The 20,158-nt window shown below is 35.1% G+C and overlaps 1 protein-coding gene across 2 annotated transcripts in view; it reads right to left on the minus strand.

The window, feature by feature from the left end:
* The window catches only part of MS3_00002822 (uncharacterized protein), a 28,120-nt gene extending 8,172 nt beyond the window's left edge, over positions 1-19,948 (minus strand). The window contains exons 1-10 of one of the 2 annotated variants that reach the window (XM_051210468.1): positions 19,904-19,948; positions 19,471-19,734; positions 19,168-19,439; positions 17,285-17,450; positions 16,144-16,306; positions 14,584-14,661; positions 11,393-11,662; positions 9,521-9,777; positions 5,868-6,030; positions 3,796-4,325 (exon numbers count right to left, since the gene is read on the minus strand). In XM_051210468.1, the coding sequence (XP_051070461.1) occupies positions 3,796-4,325; positions 5,868-6,030; positions 9,521-9,777; positions 11,393-11,662; positions 14,584-14,661; positions 16,144-16,306; positions 17,285-17,450; positions 19,168-19,439; positions 19,471-19,611 (2,040 nt within the window). In that variant the 5' untranslated portion in view covers positions 19,612-19,734; positions 19,904-19,948. Of the gene's footprint in view, positions 1-3,795; positions 4,326-5,867; positions 7,545-9,520; positions 9,778-11,392; positions 11,663-14,583; positions 14,662-16,143; positions 16,307-17,284; positions 17,451-19,167; positions 19,440-19,470 lie in introns of both variants that reach the window. The other variant, XM_051210469.1, reaches the window with a different exon arrangement.
* Between the last annotated feature and the right edge of the window lie 210 nt (positions 19,949-20,158).

The raw sequence follows: 20,158 nt of genomic DNA on the forward strand, positions 1-20,158 counted from the left end.
GAGGCTGTATACGCGTGGCCATGTGAGAGCATTTCGAGAGGGAGAGCGGACTCTCCCCACTCTCGGCCGTACCAGGGCATTCAGGGGGAGAGGGTCGGTAGAAGATTGTCGCTCATTCTGGAGTACCTGCTTGGACTCCGACCACGCCATAATACGGGCACGCATCTGCTTGCGCCTCATTGGACGCAAAAAAGCCACAGTAAAAAGACCCATTAGAACCGAACTGAGTAGCGAGGAAACCAAAAGTAGGTTCCAGGAACAACTGAGGTCATACTTAGGTAGTTCTGAAAACGAGATTGACCCAGTTGTTGCTTGGAAAGGCATACAAACAGCTGTGGAAACAGCAGTGACATCTATCAGTGATTTAAACCACAGGGTTACAAAGAACCAATGGATTTCCTCTAGGTCTATTGCACTGATGGATTCTCGCAAACTCATCCCATCAGGTTCCGAACATGATGAAGAGCGACAACAAATCAGATCTAAGTTAAGAAAAAGTCTAAGAAACGACCGTGAGCAGTGGTGGGCAACGAAAGCAAAAGAGATGGAAAAGGCGGCAGCTATAGGGAACACAAGACAGCTTTACAGACTAATAAAAGAAACTGGAATTAATAAGCCAAGTGTAAGTCAGACTATTTCGGAAAAAGACGACACTCTTATCTGCTCCCAGTCCAGACGTTTAGAACGATGGGCGGAACATTTCAGAGAACAGTTCAACTGGCCTTCAGCTACTCAACAACTACCCTCCATTCCCAGACAATGTGAATGGAACATTGAAGTAGGTCCCCCAACTCTTGCTGAAGTTCAAAAGGCTATAGCTAATCTGAAACGAGGAAGGGCAGCTGGTCCAGATGGATTGACCCCAGAGGTCTTTAAGGATGGTGGTCCAATTTTAGCGATTAGGTTGACTAATATTTTAGCTAAGATCTGGGAGTTAGACGTTATCCCATCTAACTGGTCACAATCACTTATCGTCCCAATATATAAGAAAGGGTCAAAATCATCCTGTGACAACCATAGAGGGATTAGTTTAACAAATATAGTATCTAAAATACTAGCCTTGATAATTATCAGACGCCTAACTAAGACTCGTGAACTGCAAACACGAGAGACTCAAGCTGGCTTCAGACCTGGTCGTGGCTGCATCGACCACATATTCACCATTCGTCAGATTCTAGAACACAGGCATAATTATCGGCGTCCGACAATGGTGGTCTTTCTCGACTTAAAAGCAGCATTTGACTCGGTAGACCGCGAGATTCTGTGGCAGTGTCTGTCATTGAAAGGCGTACCCCAGAAGTACATAAACCTTGTGAAGGCCCTTTATTCGAGTCAGAGCTTATGGCGAACTGTCATCTACTTTTGCAACCTCAAGTGGTGTCCGGCAAGGCTGTCCACTTTCCCCATTTTTGTTTAACTTCATCATAGACCTATTGATGGAAATAACATTCTCGTCGACTGAATTCTCGGGCATTGATCTTCTTCCAGGAGGTCCACTTATCGACTTACAATACGCAGATCACATAGTCCTGTTTAGTGAAGACGCTGATAAAATGCAGAGTCTTCTGGTAGCACTGAGCAACAATGCCAGAATATTTGGAATGCGCTTCTCTCCCTCTAAATGCAAGTTGTTGCTTCAGGACTGGTCTGCGTCAACACCTGAACTAAGGATAGGGAGTGAAGTAGTCGAACGCGTCGACAACTTCACTTATCTTGGAAGTCTGATCAGCCCTAATGGGTTGGTGTCTGACGAAATCTCAGCACGGATTCGAAAAGCTCGTTTGGCTTTTGCCAACTTGTGTCACCTTTGGCGAAGGCGAGATATCCGTCTATCAATAAAAGGACGGGTATACTGCGCGGCAGTCCGTTCTGTTTTACTTTACGGTAGCGAAACATGGCCATTAAGAGTAAAAGACACTCGTAATCTACTAGTATTTGACCACAGATGCCTTAGAAATATTGCTGGCATCTGCTGGGATCACCGGGTAAGTAATAGTGAGGTTAAACGCAGGGTATTAGGGAATGATGGTAAATCAGTTGATGAGGTTATGAATCTTCATCGACTGAGATGGTTAGGCCACGTGTTACGTATGCCTGAACACCGACTACCACGACGTGCAATGCTATCCGGTATTGGAGATGGTTGGAAGAAAGTTAGGGGCGGCCAAACCAAAACGTGGCATCAGTGCTTGAAGACACTAACTTCTAGTCTGAGCCATGTTGGTAGATGCAGACTACTTGGTTGAGGTCCGCGTGACTGTCGTTAGAGACTGAGTGACATGGCTCAGAATCGATCACAATGGCGTCGGTGTATACACTCCCTGTCTTCCCTTAAACTAAGAGATTAAAATCACTTCATATCTTTCTTTCTACGAACCAATTCTTTCTTCTTGTACTATATCTCTATATGCAATCTTTCTTTTATATATTACCACATTTGACCTAACCACTGCTGTGAATCCGGTGTTCATCTTGCTGTGCTGATGCGGTATGGCAACCTGGACCGATGCACTTATGTGCGTGGTCCTACGTTGTAGCTGACTGACTGAAGTCACACTTACTGTAAGAACTAATGATACGAATCGGTGGTCCAAACTGAAGTATATGGAGAGGAGTACCGACATGAAACTCAGTCGCTCTTTAAAAAAAAACAAAAATCCTAACTATTGTTTACTATACTTAAAAATATATAGTTGTGTTTCTGTTGTTAGAAAATAACATCGACTCTTAACAGAAGGGATGGATTTTGGCTAGCAGTAGAATACAGGATGCTCGTTTTGTCCTATATGGGACTTGCCAGACTGAAGTACCATCACACTTTGGATTCTACTGTTAACTGCAATCTCTTCTAAAAAAAACTTGTAAAAAATAGCTATATCAAGACAATTTGATAAGGATGCATATGTGACAATTAAGACTGATCACAACTTAATTGTAAGCACTTATACAGTAGAACCACTGGGGTTAGCTTCCAACAGCACATTATCCAACTCCAATCAATTCGTGATATAAGGGGACGATTATAGTTAAAAGTGCTTCCTATTAAAACCTGAAAGACCAAAGTTCGACTTTTAGTATCGTTGTGGATGCGCACTGCTGAGGAATCCCATACCAAGAGAAAACAGTTGCCCAGTATTTCCTGGTTTCGACGTTGCCTAAAACGAGACTAATTTGCGATAAACATAAGCTACAAACTTTTCAAACTGAATACAAAAGTAGTTTTGATACTAGAAATGATAATAATAAAAACAGTGCATATATTATTTAACTAAACATAATAAAGGGCCTAAAAATAAGGACAATATACAATACTTGCTACCATTAATATACTACGATTAGAAAGTATAACAGTTGTACACTTTTTGTGTAAGAACCAAACCATATATATTACATACCATATTAAACAAAGAATGCATTAACATGAATGACACTAGGCACTAAAAAGCAGAAGAGATAGAGTGTGAACGACGAAAGCCACTACTAACTAACAACGAAAGTATTCAGAATCCGTAAGTATATTCAATGCTCCCCTTACGATTTTACCTACACAACTGAATATATAAGGTACAGAGCAAACATAAAATACTTATATGTATTAATTTTAATACCGAAATAGAACAGATGACTAAATACAAACAGTTGCTATATATATATACAGGTCACATGTACACAACCTTGTTCAAGAGTTCAACAAAAACGGGAGAAATAAGTAGGTCAAGCTAAAAATAGCTAAACAGGGAAGAAAAATGATATTGAATACAACAAGTATTACGACAAAAAAAAACGAGATTATACCTCTGGATAATTTTCTTTTTCTTCAACTACTGCTGGTTGAAAAGAAGAACGTTTGACTGGATAATCTTTAAAATAATTTGTTGGTGTTCTTGACGTCGACAGTGGAGGCAACGGACAATTCGGTGAACTTCCAGTAGTTAGTGGCATTGTATGTTCAGGTGTAGAAAGTGTATGCGAATGACGTTTACGGCCAGTTGTCGTAGTTGATAATAAATTATTTGGGTCACCACTACTGCTACTGTTACTACTACAATTCCATATACGTTCAGGAGCGGTGAATACTAAATGTCTAATATCATTCACATCAACATCGTTCCCATTAATGTTGAACTGACTTAGATTTTGGATGTAATCGTTTGTTGTTGTCGCATCCTCAGATAGATCAATGTCCATTAATGAAGATGAATCAAGATCAGATGATGAATGTGGTTCAGTAGAGACAATAGGATAGTTCCTAAAGTTAGTCTTATTATTATTAGTTTGAGATGTGTTTAATTTATTCTGAATTTGGGGTATGGAACCGTGTACAGCTAGTCAAAGAAAGAAAAAAACAATTATGACAGTTTGCATATAAACATTATATATGTATAAACTATACTATGAAGAGTAAAGTATTTAATTTGACAATGATTAATATCATTAATCAACTGTACTGAGTGTCTTATTATTTAAAGAAATTAATTTTAAGATGCAACGAGGTTAATACTTGTTATTAATCTACTTGCTAAGTATACACTATTTTGTTTCGGTTCAAACCACACTTTGAGAGTCAGAGCTGTTCAAACCGAAGCAGACAGTGTAGTTTGAACATGTGACGTAATGGCTGAAAGTCGAAAAGACTAACCACTGAGAAGCTGCTTTACATAGTATTATATGCAATTCTACTGACATATCTCATACCCCGGTTGGTCATATTTTAACAATAATGTTTTTTCACCTTAGATAAGTCAGATCAATATTTTTGAAAATTGAAAAGTGGGATAAAAAACATCTATTTTGATTAGTTCCCTTTCAAACAAAACAACTATACAGACCTGTAAGACTTTTCTGACCACACAGAATAGCAATAGATTTATTAGCGCTTGTGAAATTTCACTTTTATGCAAAATTAACTTATATGATGACAAAAAACTGATTACGACAACAGAAACAAATATTCTCTTTATAAATGCAGTAGTTAAAACGATTATTTCTTTGATAACACTTGGACATGCATGAATCACTAGTGTTTCTATAGGTTTGGGAAGTGATTGACCTCCTATACGACTAAGATATGTACAATTGATTGACCATTGAGTAGTGACCCGGACAGTTCAGTAGTAACGATATATACTGTGAAGTTTGAATCCCACAGAAAGCGTCAGTTCCTTCAAAATTACATCACATTATGAAAATGATAAATTGAAGAAATTATTTTGTAAATCGCTTCTTAGGTAATCAATTCACTTAGGTCTAAGAAGGGAAATACTATACCTAACTTTTTATACAGCACTTGCCATTGTATATTTAATCAACAAACGAAACCCGTAATTAGTTGTTGAGTGGCATAATTCTTACTAAGTTTCACTACACTCATTGGATATATATTTCTTACTATCACCACGATAGCATGATTAACAACACGAAAAGTAGAACCCGTTGTTTGTATTAACTGGTTTGATTAATTTATGATGGATACAGAATTTATTTTGGCCTTGCATAGAAATAACTACAGTAAAAATAATATTTTCAGGTCGTTTAGATGAAATAGTCAATAATGTTAAATATACAAACTGACTCATGATCTTAACCATTGAAATATACAATTGTTTTAATGTAGTAAAAAACAGACAAGAACAATACTAGACAACTGATCAAGACTCATTTGTAAATAATTTCTACGAAGTACTGTTTGAAGTGTAATTTTAAGGTCGCTTATCAATATATTTTTCTAAGAATTCTAGGTAATCTACCAAACTTCAAAGAGAAAAATCGTACATACCGAATAAACAACTATACGAAATATTCATTGCATACAATAGTATGAGATTATGGAATAAGAGAAGGAAAGTATTAATTGCACTGAAACTCACCTCCAGGAGTATTAGGATTTAAGTGCATTAAACCAGTGGATGAGCGTAAGCCGGCTGGGGGACTAAGAAACCAATCAGAACGTTTTTGTAAGCGTTCTAACTGACGTCGTTTAACAGAATTAAAACAAACTGATTGAGAAGATGGTGTTCGATAGGTTGTATTCTAGAGAAATATATAAAGATAGACTATAAGTTTTAAATAAAAGCAAATATAACCATAATGAACTTATTATAAAATATAATTTATTTTAATTGTGATGTTAGTAAAACCATATCAGTTACGGAGAGAAGTATACGGCAGTAACTTCAGCTGCAACTACGATACCATGTACAGCAACCCTGCTTTCATCTAGCTCTTAGCTATTCCAAAAGGCGAACGTAGCTAAGAAAATTTGTCGGAAATGTCCAGAGAAGATTCAGATTTACATGTAAGTTAATTCAGTCATATATCAAATTTAGCGATTACTAAATACAGAGTTTTATCTACTGACTAATTGTCACTGAATACAAAATCAAAGATATGTTTAATACAACAAAAGTACATTGAGAATCAAATAACTAGTTACAACTAACAATACACTGAGAGTTAACGAATATAATTCACTCTGTGACGCAGTTGACTGAATGAAAAATCACATTTGTATATTGTATTTAGGGATATGTATAGTCCTAAACAGTTGTTTATTTGGGTTTCAATTTCTTGTTACAGAAGTAGTAATCATGAAAGTTGGATAACACATGGTTACGATGAGAAATAAGTAAGTGTGAAATACGTTTAATAATTAAAAAAATAAATATATAAAAAGAATTGTGAATATACACACACAGTACATGCATATATGCAATCAGATGGAATAGTGATGTTGGTGAGTTATGTTACACAGTATACTAGCATTCACCTAAAACAATAAACATTCCACAATTAGCCATACAATTGAATAAGAAAATATTCGATATGAGTTTATACAATTGGTTCTCCTTCATAAATTTAAACAAAGCAGGAACGATAATATGTGTAATATACGAAGAAATCGTTGTATTTTGCTGCTTTTGTTACATACAAGTTAATATGTCTGATTACCAAGATTATGAAACAGGAACATACATTTCTAACTTAATAAAATTTACAATCAAACAGATAGTGAGGCGATAAGCAGTCATTTAGGACCATTCACTGAAGACATACTTGTTGGAAAGAACAAAACCATACGACCTGTTATTAACAAGACTACAGTTAAAGAAATCTACATTGATGACACTTTTCTTTTGTGTAATGATATGAACCATATAAATCAAATGCTTGAATCTTTTGGTGAATTTCAATCCATTATCAAATTCAACAAAACATAAAAGCAACAGCGCGTCCCACTTCACCGATTTAGGTATTTCCAGAAGAAATTATGGGACCTGTCAAATGTTTATGCATCAAAAAGACACCTAGAGTGGACAACACGTTTGTCACTACGAAATTGATTACGCTATACACAACACAATGTCCGATAACAAAAATAGAATTAGATAAATATCCATCACCTGTCACCTCCAACCGCATATATCAATTTACTGTACATTTGAAGGACTGAAGAGTAAGCTTCTACTCGTTTTACCGAATACATTTCAAAATATATACGATGTCGAGGACATAATTGTCTACGTAGTTGAATAGCACGCCACCTGCTAAACACAGGGCACAATAGGGATGCAATAAAGTTAGGTCAAAGTTACTAATAAACAGTCCAATTCCACGTTATCAAAATTTGAAGGAGACAAAGCAATAAGAAGGATTACATATGATCTTAATATTTAGAAAGAATCAGTAGTTAGCCTTCGACTCCCTTGATAACTATTTGACCTCCTGTTTTACTTAACTGTAATCATAATTCAGTAAGTTAAATTCGCATTTCCTTTTTTTTCATTCTAAATTTCCAGAATTTTGCTAATATCTCGCAATTTAGCATTCTAGAACTATTACTGTGAAAAGAAGTCTCCTTTTTAAAACTTTAACTTTCATAACACTAAACACAGTTTATTTGCATACCGATTGACAAATAATTTTTCAATATTATGTTAGTAGTTGGAAACTATTAAACATAATAGCTCGGCATGCAGCTGAAGAGAAATCAACGGAATAAATATGAATTTGTTGTATTCTAAAAATATAATGTTATCGTTCTTGATTTGTTTAAACTTAGTAAAATACCATTCAATCTCGTTTGAATAAATTGTGTTCGGTATGAATATTGTACCACATGCACACTGGACAATTCAAAATACACTTAAAATTTCACTGCATCAAGTACTTTAAGGAATTTGCATGAGGAATGAGTATAACTTTAATTAAATACAGATCTATGTACTTGGAGTTTGTCTTACATTAATCGTATATGTTGGTATCCAACATAATATCTCGATGTTTAAATTTCAGACAAAACCATTACCTGATACACAAAGGGGAAATGTGTGTTTAAAACACTGGAAACAAATCAAAAAATTCTGTACAGTTTAATGATTTTACCAAACAGATAACAAGAAATTTAGCAGTGAAGAATACAGAGGAACAAATGTTATATGCCAAGAAACATTTAAAATCCCATAAAGAATTTTCTGTTGTGTAAAACAGTTAAAATTATTTATACTTAGTCATTTTATATATTAATAACAAGACTGTAAATCTATGCTCATAATATTAGAAACCAAACAACAAACCAAGTGTTGAAAAATCAAGTTTTGACTAACAGAATTTGACTTGATAAAGGACAGTAACAAAATGTATTCAGAGTTATTACAATTCATTAAGATTAACTTTTAACATATACCCTTATTGGCAATTAGTATTTTCACTAGAAACATTTTCGGTAGTTATCACATGGGACTAACGAGCACGTTTGAAATATACTTCGGTCTTCATCATTACAGATGTTTTTTACTAGAAACGTAACAGTGTCAATAAGTTGCTGGCAGTAGTCCGAAAATATACTACAAAATAACTAAAATTCAAGCAGCTTATTCAAAAGGGGAGGTACACTTGTAGACATTAACGCCAAAATTGGCTGACCATAATATGACCTGAATATATGCTTGAAACGCCGATTCGAAGTATAACATGAAAAAATATTTATCGCACGTGCTTGGTTGAGTTTGTTCAGTTGTAAAGATTCACATGTTTTCCGATGAGCACTAAGATTAAAACATCTGCTTACAAGCTCTTACTTTTACTGGAATACGTTAAGATATCAAGTAGCGCTCCATAAGACATTATGTACACGTGACAGTATGAGAGTATTTCAAGAAGCGAAATTCATTCATCCCCGGTTATATTGGGGTAACTAGGAGGTTTAATCAGAAAAAAATGAATTCTTCCAATTAATGATAACAGTTCCTTGTTTGAGATTGGTGATAAACATATTCACGTTATCAAAAAATATTAGTAATAAATTAATTTTAATAACTATTTGACAGTACTAAGAATCCCATATCAATATCTCTAATATTTACTGGTAAAATAGATGGGTGGTTACAGAAGAGTGCAGTAACTTGGCAAACACTTCACGTTTCAACAGGACCAATAATAACCGGACAACTAATTCAATTAGTAGGAAGGAACAATAGGTAGATGCTTAGTAAGAATGTCTAAAAAATACTAACTGACCTACCTTTAATTTAGCATTATATTCTCTATTCTCAACTGATGAAATGGATGGGACAACAGAGGGAAATTTGTTCTTAGATGAATTATCCGGATTTACAACTGTTGTTATAGGATTTAAAAACTCATGTGCGTTTAATGAATCTAAGTTGACTACTGGAGTGGTATGATGAGAGGTTTTTCCAATAGGTGTTGTAGTAACACATGTACGTTTTTCCGATGTTTGCTGAATAGGAGCATTTAGTATATCAAATCCCCCAGTATCTATATGAAAATAATTTTTTAAATGAGTAATATAGGTAAGTCATAATTGTGATGAAATGAAGGTATTCACAGTTACGAACCAAACAGCTGAATGATAACATCTCAGACTACGAACGCGAATGAGCTAAGTTCGAGTCCACCAAACATTAGTTAGTCCCCTCAAGTTTCCAGATACCACTTGCTAATGAGTAGCCAACGAACACGGAACCTATGTCCAGGGGTTCCTAGTAGACTACTAAATACCCAATCACTTAACATTCTAATTCGATATATTTAATTATTAAATTTAACAGTATCCTAATCATGTGGAAAATAACAAGTTGAATAAACAAATACTACTTTTTGTTGTTTACATTCTGTGATACATGAATTCCCAGACATATAGTATGTGAGGGAAAAAAGTAGTTTAAACAATTATCGATTACACTTTATTTACGAAAGTCGGTTCTATTGTTTTCACTGCGTAATATAAATTTCTAGATGCAAAAAATGATAACTAATTTAAGAGAAGCAGTGATCTAGTATTTTCGAGGCATTAATGATCACAGGTCGGAAGCTCACATAGCAATTAAACGAAATAGCTGAAAATTTCATTTTTTATAAAAATGCAAGAATAATTTCATTTGTTAATCAGTCCTGGTAAGCAAACCAACCAGTATAGAGTAGAGTAGTGTGGTGATATAAGTTAAAAGACAATGAGAGCGGTGTTGTAGTGATAAAGACTGCTCAGATAACAAAACTTATCGCAGAGATGTGAAACTATACACAGTAGACAACAGAAATTAACACACTAACTAGAGAAGTTCTGTATAAGTCGACAGTTGTTAAAAATGTAGTCATCCGCTAAGTAAAACCTAAACAGCTTCACTAATAAAATATAGAGATGGCGAATCTACCAACAAGATAATGAATTTCAATTGGTTGAGACGTGTATTATATATGGCTAAGCATAGCGTACCTCGATGATTGTTTGTTGGCGTAGGAGTAGGTTAGACGAAAGTCAGAAGTGACCAAAACAAGATGTGATATCAGTCCGTCGACTTATTGGCTGCTGAACAAAGCTAGTTCGGTACGCGTAGACTACCTGGTTGGGATCAGCATAATTATCATGACCGACGACTGTAGACGCTGAGTGGCATGGCTCAAAATTAATCACAATGACGCAAATGCGTGTACATTTTGTCTTTGCTTATATTTCGAGTTCCGGAATAACTACGAACCTCTTAATCTGGGGATTTATTTCTTTAGAACCATATTGTCTGTCTAATCTTCTTACTACTATTTCTAATTCTAGCTCCTTACTATTTATTTCGGTAATTTTATCTAGGTACTGATATAGTGACAACTTAAAACCGATGGAAATAAGTCCCAGGTTTTATGTTGCTTATAATTAAATGATTCACCATTAAATGTCCCAAAGTCTTGAATGGAATAAATTATTTGAGAATTCGAACAATTTTAGGGAAACAATTTTGATCATGAAAAATTGAGAATGAGTAAAAAAATACCACTTGGTACGTAGTGCAATAAAGGAGAAATGTTATTGTTTGAATTTTCTTTGATTTGTGATCAAAACACATGTCTGCACAACACTTGAGGAAGATAGTCATCATACCTATTTCAAAGAGTCGATTTTCCCGTCTTAGAAGAGTAGGTGTTACCGTAGAGCTTGCCTCTGTATATAAAATAGTCCCATCTCCAGATATGTAACTCTCACTCTGTGTGGAACTGATATTCTGCATATACGAAACATTTGATGGGATATTTCCAACGAGCAAATTATCATCTGGACGAGAAGTGACCTCATTAGATCCTGAGTTCACTGTATTGTTTGGAGTGGATATGTTATTACAAGCTGATCTTTCAAAAACCTCCCTGGATACGGCTAAAAATAATACAAAACAAATTCAAGTGTTATATGATTCGGAGGAATTAACTAGAAAACCTTGAACTGATTCATCGCAAGTTAGTGACTGAAAAGTAGTTGTACATCAGAATTTGAGTAATTCATAAAGGGAATACAAACTGTTTGCAAAAGTCCCAACCGTAGCGGGTATCTTGATGTGACGGTCGGTGTTGTCTATCATGATGACTCAACGGAGCTATATTGGATGTAACAAATGTTCCTTTAGGCCCTACCAAGTTGGCTGGAAAACGATAAGATTAAAGGCAACAAACTTAAGGTCCGAGGGCAACGTAGTGCTCTTGACTGTGCTGGGGTATGACGACATTAAGGTGTTTCTCCCGGATAACTGACATCTGCAGCAACACTGCCCTCCCACAACAGAAGGAAGGGTCGACCCTAAAAACATCACACTTCACCTTACCCTGAGGAGTTCCCGTCTTCGGCGGTAAAGCCTTTTGAAGTGAGAAGTTAATATATCAAGAACTTCCCATAAAATGGCTGTGCGTGAGCGGTCTCAAACAGTTATCCCCTGGACTCCACATTCACGCTCTCAGATCGCTAAGACCACCACTAACCTCATTTTTAGGCCTCTCAAAAATAAATATCCATCCACAGTGTGAGGAGCCAGGAAGTGACAACGGCCCTCATACCTTTAACAGCACTCGAAGTCATCTTGTTCACGATAAAAACCCTCCTTCATATCTTATAAAAGTCCAAAATGTGTGGAGATTCGGTACCTTAATAATTGCTGGGAATGACGAATAATTTTAGTTATTACAACAGTAAGTAAAATGACGAAGTTTTCCAACAAATTTTCATGGGACATTTTCTTCAGAATGATTACAAACATATAGAAATAACGGAAAATAAGCGAAAAAGTGAAAGTAAACATGCTATGTATACTAGAAAAACTACTAGAAGAAAAGGAATAAAGAAGTAAATAATTGTGGTAGGAAAGCAAAGTACACATATGAAAATAAAGAACAAAATGTATGGGTTATTATGGTATTGAAGAAAATGAAGAGTGAGCGGACACAGAGATGCTTTAGATTTTGAATTATCCTACTTAAAATAGCTCCACTTATTGCGGTTATCCTATGAAATACCATGAAGTCACTGCATTTCTATATAACTTGAATTCATATAGTGAGGACTTATGGAATAACAACAAGTTCAAATTCTTCTTACCAACACTTGAATTAGATAGGATATCGTATAGCTCAAAATAAGTTGCAATTTCTCAGATAAATTAATTTTTCACTGTCTATAAAACTGTCAACTTGTACTCCATTACAGCCTTTTTCTTATGTTGTGAACTAAATTTACATTGTATAGATTTCTAATATCATTGGCAATTTCACTTTCCTTCCTTCAGTTCTAATTTTGTCAACTTTTCAACTACGCCTGTGTGAATAGTGGGAAAATTGTACCGCGCCACATTAAAACCAAATTATATGTTGTTCATAACTAATCAATAGTCGCAACAATAAAATTTTAGTATAGCAAGAATATGTAAATGGTTTGGGAGCATGTTGCTCTGGTTCATTGTCATCCTAAAATTCGAGCAAACCAGTTAAACTGTTACGATCTTTACATCACCCATCACACCATATTTTTTCTTCCTTTAGACTTTGAGCTTCAATATTCCTTCATATATATCTTTCCGTTCATCTTTTCGAACTATATTCACAATGTTTAATCATTCTTACTATGATTGATATTACACTACTTTAATCGATTTTGCCATTCTCCTTGTTATTTCTATTTTGTCGTACTAATGTAGTGAGGCAACTTTGGTCGACACACATCTGCTCCAAGTTTTATGCTATGTCTGTCAGTGTTTTTACTATGCGAAAGCTTTTACCTTTACTAACACCCTATCAGTATTGTCCCCTTTAGACTTTCTTTAGAATATTCGCTTAATTACAACAGAAAAAGACCTAAACTCATCAAAAAATCCACGAATTAGTGAAAACGAAAACCTCAACAAGGAATAAAGTAGGATTTTTAGAAATTTAAACAAACGAAACAATAAAGTAAACAGCATAGTTTTATTCAGCGATGACTCCTAGAGGCTATAGCAATTAATATAAGACCTGATTTTTATTTCTAACTATTTTTTGCCTTAGTAACGAAAAAGGAGCATTCGAATGAATTTTTCTTTCTCCTTCGAACTAGAATGACAATTGAATGAACTCAAAACTTTTCATGGTTATAATAAGGTTTAGAAAAATTGTCTTCACTAATAATATATATATATATATATATATATATATATATATATATATATAATTATGCTTTACAGACTATTTACTATAAAATAGATTATGTGGCTAGTAAAAGAATCGAAGGTGTGCGTTTAGTATTATTTGCGACCTGTCAGCTAGATGAACCTGCACTCCAAAGTTGCTGTTTACTCTGAGATTCAAATCCGGTAACTTTCATGTCAAACATACAACGCGTTATTCACTTATTGAGTCCAAATGGGGAGCTGATTAGTCTCAAATAGGACATAACACCCACCCAGAGTTTTACTGTTAGCCACATTCCATGCACTCTGCGAACATAATAGATGTAGTGAATATATAGAGGCAATCGGTACAGGATGAATATATACCAACTAATACTGATCAAAATCCAGTCGAATTGCCAACTGTTACAAACTGAAATAAGATTTAATATTAGTTACTTGATGGATGATTAAATATGAAATTTTTTCAAGTATATTACTGTTTATTAAAACCACATTAACATTGGACTTATCAACCTGTATGTATGTAGAAGTCAACGGAATAAAACTGAATTTATCGTTGACTCTACGACCTATGTTACTTTTGCTTTGTTGTGAAATATGTGAAGGAAACTCATCAGAGGTATTTTTTCAAAAGTTGAACACGTACCATCTTTAATCAGGTGAAATCCATGTTTTCTACCTTCTTCTAATAGCATTCGAACGAAAAGACGAACAGATTTTTCTCCTGTAAAATTAAAACAACGGTGTAGCCAAGAAGTTACTGAAGGTAAGAAAGATGAGCAAGAAAACAAAATTTGATTTTATATAGAAACTAAGGATTTAATTAGTAGGATAGTTAGCAAAACATAACGACAACACTGTCATGCTCACCTAAAAACGCAGGTATGCAATACACAACAGTAAAAGATGTATAAGTATAACTGTTGTAAACTTTCGATCACTAAGTTCATCCGAAAATATGTTAATAACATTTGATAGGTGATTTCAAAACTGAAAGTGTTCACAAGTTACTCTACATTAAAAAGTGGTGAATATGGGGCTTTCAGTGACAAAGTAATCCATACAGTTAATACTGCATTTCGAATTGATTTCAACCATTGCTTTGATATTAGTGAGAATGAGCTTTTGTACATCAGTTACCTTGGATGAAACTAGGACGAGTTACAGCTTTAATTACTTCTCAATTATGGGTTACTATCAAGTGAAGTAGGATAGTTGTTTCAAATCTTTACTTACAGATGTACAGATTAGGCTATTCATGAATAAATAAATGATGTACTCATCACGATGAGATCCTATGTTTAAAGATGAACAACACACCACTATTATTACTTTTCGTGAAAATTAGACAAACAATAATTACTGTAGACGTTTTACAATTTTTTGATCATAGCTATTAAGATAGGAAACTGAATTGTTTTTGGACTTCAGTAGAGCTTCTAGTTGAACCAAATGGTCATATATAAGTATAGATAACTATTCGAAAATAAATGATATATATGAACACAACCCTGCCATAAATTAGAAGTTATTCAAGTGTTATGATACGACAGAAACTCGGTAGGGGAAGTTTCAGCAAACCTAGATTCAGACATTTTAAATTCTGAAAAAATAAAAAATAAAAACCTACATTTACGTAATAAATCGAAAAACCAGTAACAGTAAATGCCCTGGTACGGCCGAGGGTGAGAGAATTAGCTCTCTCTCATTCGAAATGCTCTCACATAGCCACGCATATAGAGCTACTGCCAGGGAAGTCCTACTCACTGCCTTCTCGTGACGAGGGTGTTGTTTACGAGATTGAGAAGACGAAAGGCGAATGTCCGGCGGTTCATCCGGGTCAGTGAACACGAAGGGTCCACCTAGGGGAGTTAGAAAACCCTGATTCCAAACCAATGGTCCATATGGGCTCCAGGAACCTGGGGGAACAAATGACGTATGCACCTATTGTTGGTCACCGGCTATCATAGGACTGCATCTCTTGACGTTGCTCCATTGCCTTGTGGATCAGACCTTTAGGTCGAAGGCTCTGGGTGTGGCCCACTAAGAAACCCACCTGCTTCAGTCTGTGCACCCGGGTAGTATTATGGCCCACACACAAATCAAGTGGCTTGTATGGCGTATATGTATTCAGTGTCCTTTTATACTAATATTTGTGTTCAAATAAATAAGACAATCTTTCAAAAGCTAATGCAAATGGACCTACTTGGCACGTCTTTAGGAAATCGAAACTCGTACTTGAACTTCTCCACTCTCGAAATGCTAGTTTTCGTTTCTAATGTGAAGTATTCGATAAGCTCACGACTGAAGAGATCAGCAGAGGCAAAGCCAGTTATGAGATATTCCATAACTTTTGATGCTCGTTCAACCTAAAATAAGACAAACCTTAGTTTTCAAAGAATTTTGATCACTAATGTGGCGAAATTTTAAACATAATCATACTCTTCAGGTATAAATATGTCTTATTTTTAATGTAAATAATCTATTAGGACAAAAGTATGACAAATCCTATTTCCTGAAATAGGATTATATATAGAATTAAGACAGACACTAGCTGCATACAGAAAAAAAACTAGTTAAGTATATGCAAGACCTAATCTGTGTTACTATACGAAAAGTGGATAAAATATATTAGATATAAAAAAAAACATTCTTTTGAGGTTAACAACACAACAGATGAATTCATTAGTGTCAGACAGCTTTGCGATAATCATTCACAGAATTATACTGTACTATTAGATTGTATGAGTAATTAAAGAATAAGTCCATTATGCAAAAACATTGGGGAGCTACTCATCAAAATATGTTCATAAATAAATAAATTTTTTGGAGAAAACCAAACATTTGGTTCGACGAGATAGGTGAAAGAGTATAAGCCTTATATCACACAAAAAAGAATCCAGAACTTTCACATACTTCCCCCCCTACGGCGATTGACAGAACCATCCTTCCAAGAGATCAAGCAGTAGTTCTGAAATCGAGAGTTTCTTAATAAGTCTTCAGTTAACAGATATCCTATTGTTATCATCAACGACACAATACAAAACAGTTTTTCTTCAGTGTCATCAACCACTTATTAGTGTATTTAAGATAAAAAAGAATTCACTCCCGGCAAATTTTGTTAAGACTGACCCAAACCTAGTACAAAAACGTTATTCCACCAAATCACACAATACCAGACGTGAATACCATGATATAAGAGAATATCTGAGCAATCAATCCAAGCTAATAGCAGAAATGAGTGAACTGGAGCTAAACCATGTACAAATGGTGTTTCCTGAAAATAACTGTTCAACCCAAAAATGAAATCATGATTAGTTAAGAGCCATAAGACAAGTATCTCTCACTTTTATTGGGGTAGTCGTGCAGCTGGGGAAAACAGACCCGGCGACAGATTTAGCAACAGCTTCCACAGACATAGCATTAACTTCAGTATGATAGATCATTCGAAACCAGATGCCGAATAGTAGAGCAAGTAACTGCTGAACAGGCTTTGGTTGGGAAACAATCACACTAAAAATGTGGGGATGGTAAACAGAACACACGTTTTAAAAAGAACTCAGGACATTAATTCGTCGAAATATTCATAATATAAAATATGAAGTTTTTGTGTTATCATTAAAATAGCGTAGATGTGATATTTAGCCTTGACTCAGAAAATAATCTGATGAGTGATTCACGACGTCAATGGTCTATCTTGATTTACGTCACTGTCGTATTGATATGAAGTTTACCATATTGCCCGGACTGCTACATATTTATATTAAGTTATGAGATCGAAAATGGACGAGTATCAACATGTTAGAACTAAACATTTTAGAAGCTAAAGCACGCAGTCACCAGGAAACTTACTATAGCTCAATCATCGTAAAAAGAAAACGAATTCTTAAATTCTTACAAGGACATTAATTTTTATACAACGGGAAATAATTATGTTTGAAAAAAAATCTGTAACTGCACGCACTTTAAGTTTCTGTTACCTTAAAAGTTAATGAACTGCATAGAAGAGCAGAAGTGTGATTGGCATTTTCGACATACTGAGATTACTGACTTTAACAGCGCTGTATGAAGCACTCACCTTTGGTTAAATAACAAGTGCGTATATATATATATATATATATATATATATATATATATATATATATATATATACCTGGTAATACCTATTGTACATGCACGTGCGAAACCAGAATCTTCGAGTTTCTTCGTATGGACGCTATTGGTAAGTAACTGACTCCACATTGTGGCAACAATATCAACGGCTCTGTTGGTAGGCTCGATAGCTAGAATTTGTTAATTTGATTCAGTTATAAGGAAGTCGAGCCATGGTTTAGCGTGTGAGATAACAGCAAATACAAAGCGTATAGTAAACATTAGTAAAAAAAAAATGGTAACCACCAATGTAAGTAAAGTTTAAAGGTTCAAATAACGTTGAAACTTTAAATGACCATAACACAAAACTGAGTCACTCAATCGTAAAGATGAAACTCTCAGATCATATACCGGGGTAGTAGAGGTAGTAACGGTATCACCGAACTTGAAGGAACACTATGATATCAGGCAGTAGTAAAAACCCAACAAAGCATAATGTAATTTTAACGCTTATATACGATTATTATTATTACAATGACCAGTATTTAGAGACATCTAGACAACAGAATCGATTCAAAGTGCGCAAGTACAGTAAAATTTAGTCCCGTTGCGAATTGTATGAAGCATGAAAACAGAGTGAGATAGATGAGAGCTATCACGACTTGATGATTAATGAATATCAGACTGTTAGGCCGTACGCTGCACACTATTTAAAAAACAGGATTGGTATTTATGCCTGAAGACTGACGGATGAACAGTAACTAGAGCCCGTAGTTTGCATAAACGACTGCTGGGCGAGACTATAATTTATGGACGAAACAATCAGGTATAAGACAACAGGTCCCGGATTTTGGCGCGAAATTCACTCATCCATTTGGCTAAATAGTTTTGACATTATAGCTTATGTCAGTTCGTGATGAAAACCATACATGAAAATCATACTTATTTCTAATCCTTATTCGGTCCTAATTACTAGACGAACACTCTTAAGGTAACTTTCGCGTCGTTCAAAGGTCATCCATAAGTTATAGTCTCATCGCCTGCTGGAATTATTAGGAAAACGATATTATTAAGAACCACACTATGACATAAAACACAATGTTTCGTCAAACAACATGCTTTTAAGAACTATACTAACCAGTGCATTGCTTCGATTCGGGCTTGATCATCTGGAATGTCAAGAGTAGAAAGCAGTTTTTCTTCAGATTCAGGACCCAAAATCCCGCCCTCAATATGTAGCAAATACCGTTTGGCAATATTTGCAAGGGTATAAAAGTTGTAATCTGTCCACCTGATTGGTCTCCCTGCCTCAAGGTCAGAGATAATCTTTTTCATATCTTGTTGGTTTCCAGGTCTTCTGAACAAATCCGTTACGGCTACTCCCTCACGAGCTATGTAGACCAATAAATCCTAAACGGTCAAATCAAAAACAGAGACCTACTCGAATCTGTGACGGGATATTTTGTGATTTAAAGGATTCATTAATCTTTACATTGAATAACACCCTGGTTAACCGACGAGACAAGCCATGTCTGCGACAAACACATTTTCGGATATTTTCGAATAGTGGCATGAGTATCATAAACTTTCGAACATTATTTAGAGCAAAAAATGAAAGAAAACACAATGGATGAACTATAGCGATTCACGTCTAGCCAGAAGTTATTTTGTGTACTAGGGAGGCATATAATGTCAGTGTAGAGGGCTGCAAAACAAAAAAGAATGGTGAATCGACAACCAAAAAAGACCAAACAATCCTTATATATTTTCCAAGGGTACCAATTTGTAACAATCATAAATAACATAAGCTTCAGATTAAGACTATCTTGCGACCAGTACTAGAGAACAAGGGCCCAACCTGCTACAGAACTTACAGACGTATCCAGCGCCATATCAGGAGTAGGGGAATTTTCATATGTTCAATATTCACTACAATTTACGAAGTGCAAATTTTAAAGTTTCAAAGACAGAATACTCAAAGTCTCTTATAATTATTCTTGCACAGTGTTTAGATTTTGTGCTATTTTCCCGTTCTTATCGAAAGGACATTCAAAAATCACCATTTCCTAAAATGTGTACCAAAAATTGGTATAAAGGTTGAAAAATTTATGGAATCACTTACTGCCAAG

The sequence above is a fragment of the Schistosoma haematobium genome, chromosome ZW (assembly GCF_000699445.3).
Source record: "Schistosoma haematobium chromosome ZW, whole genome shotgun sequence".
Taxonomy (NCBI): Eukaryota; Metazoa; Platyhelminthes; class Trematoda; order Strigeidida; family Schistosomatidae; genus Schistosoma; species Schistosoma haematobium.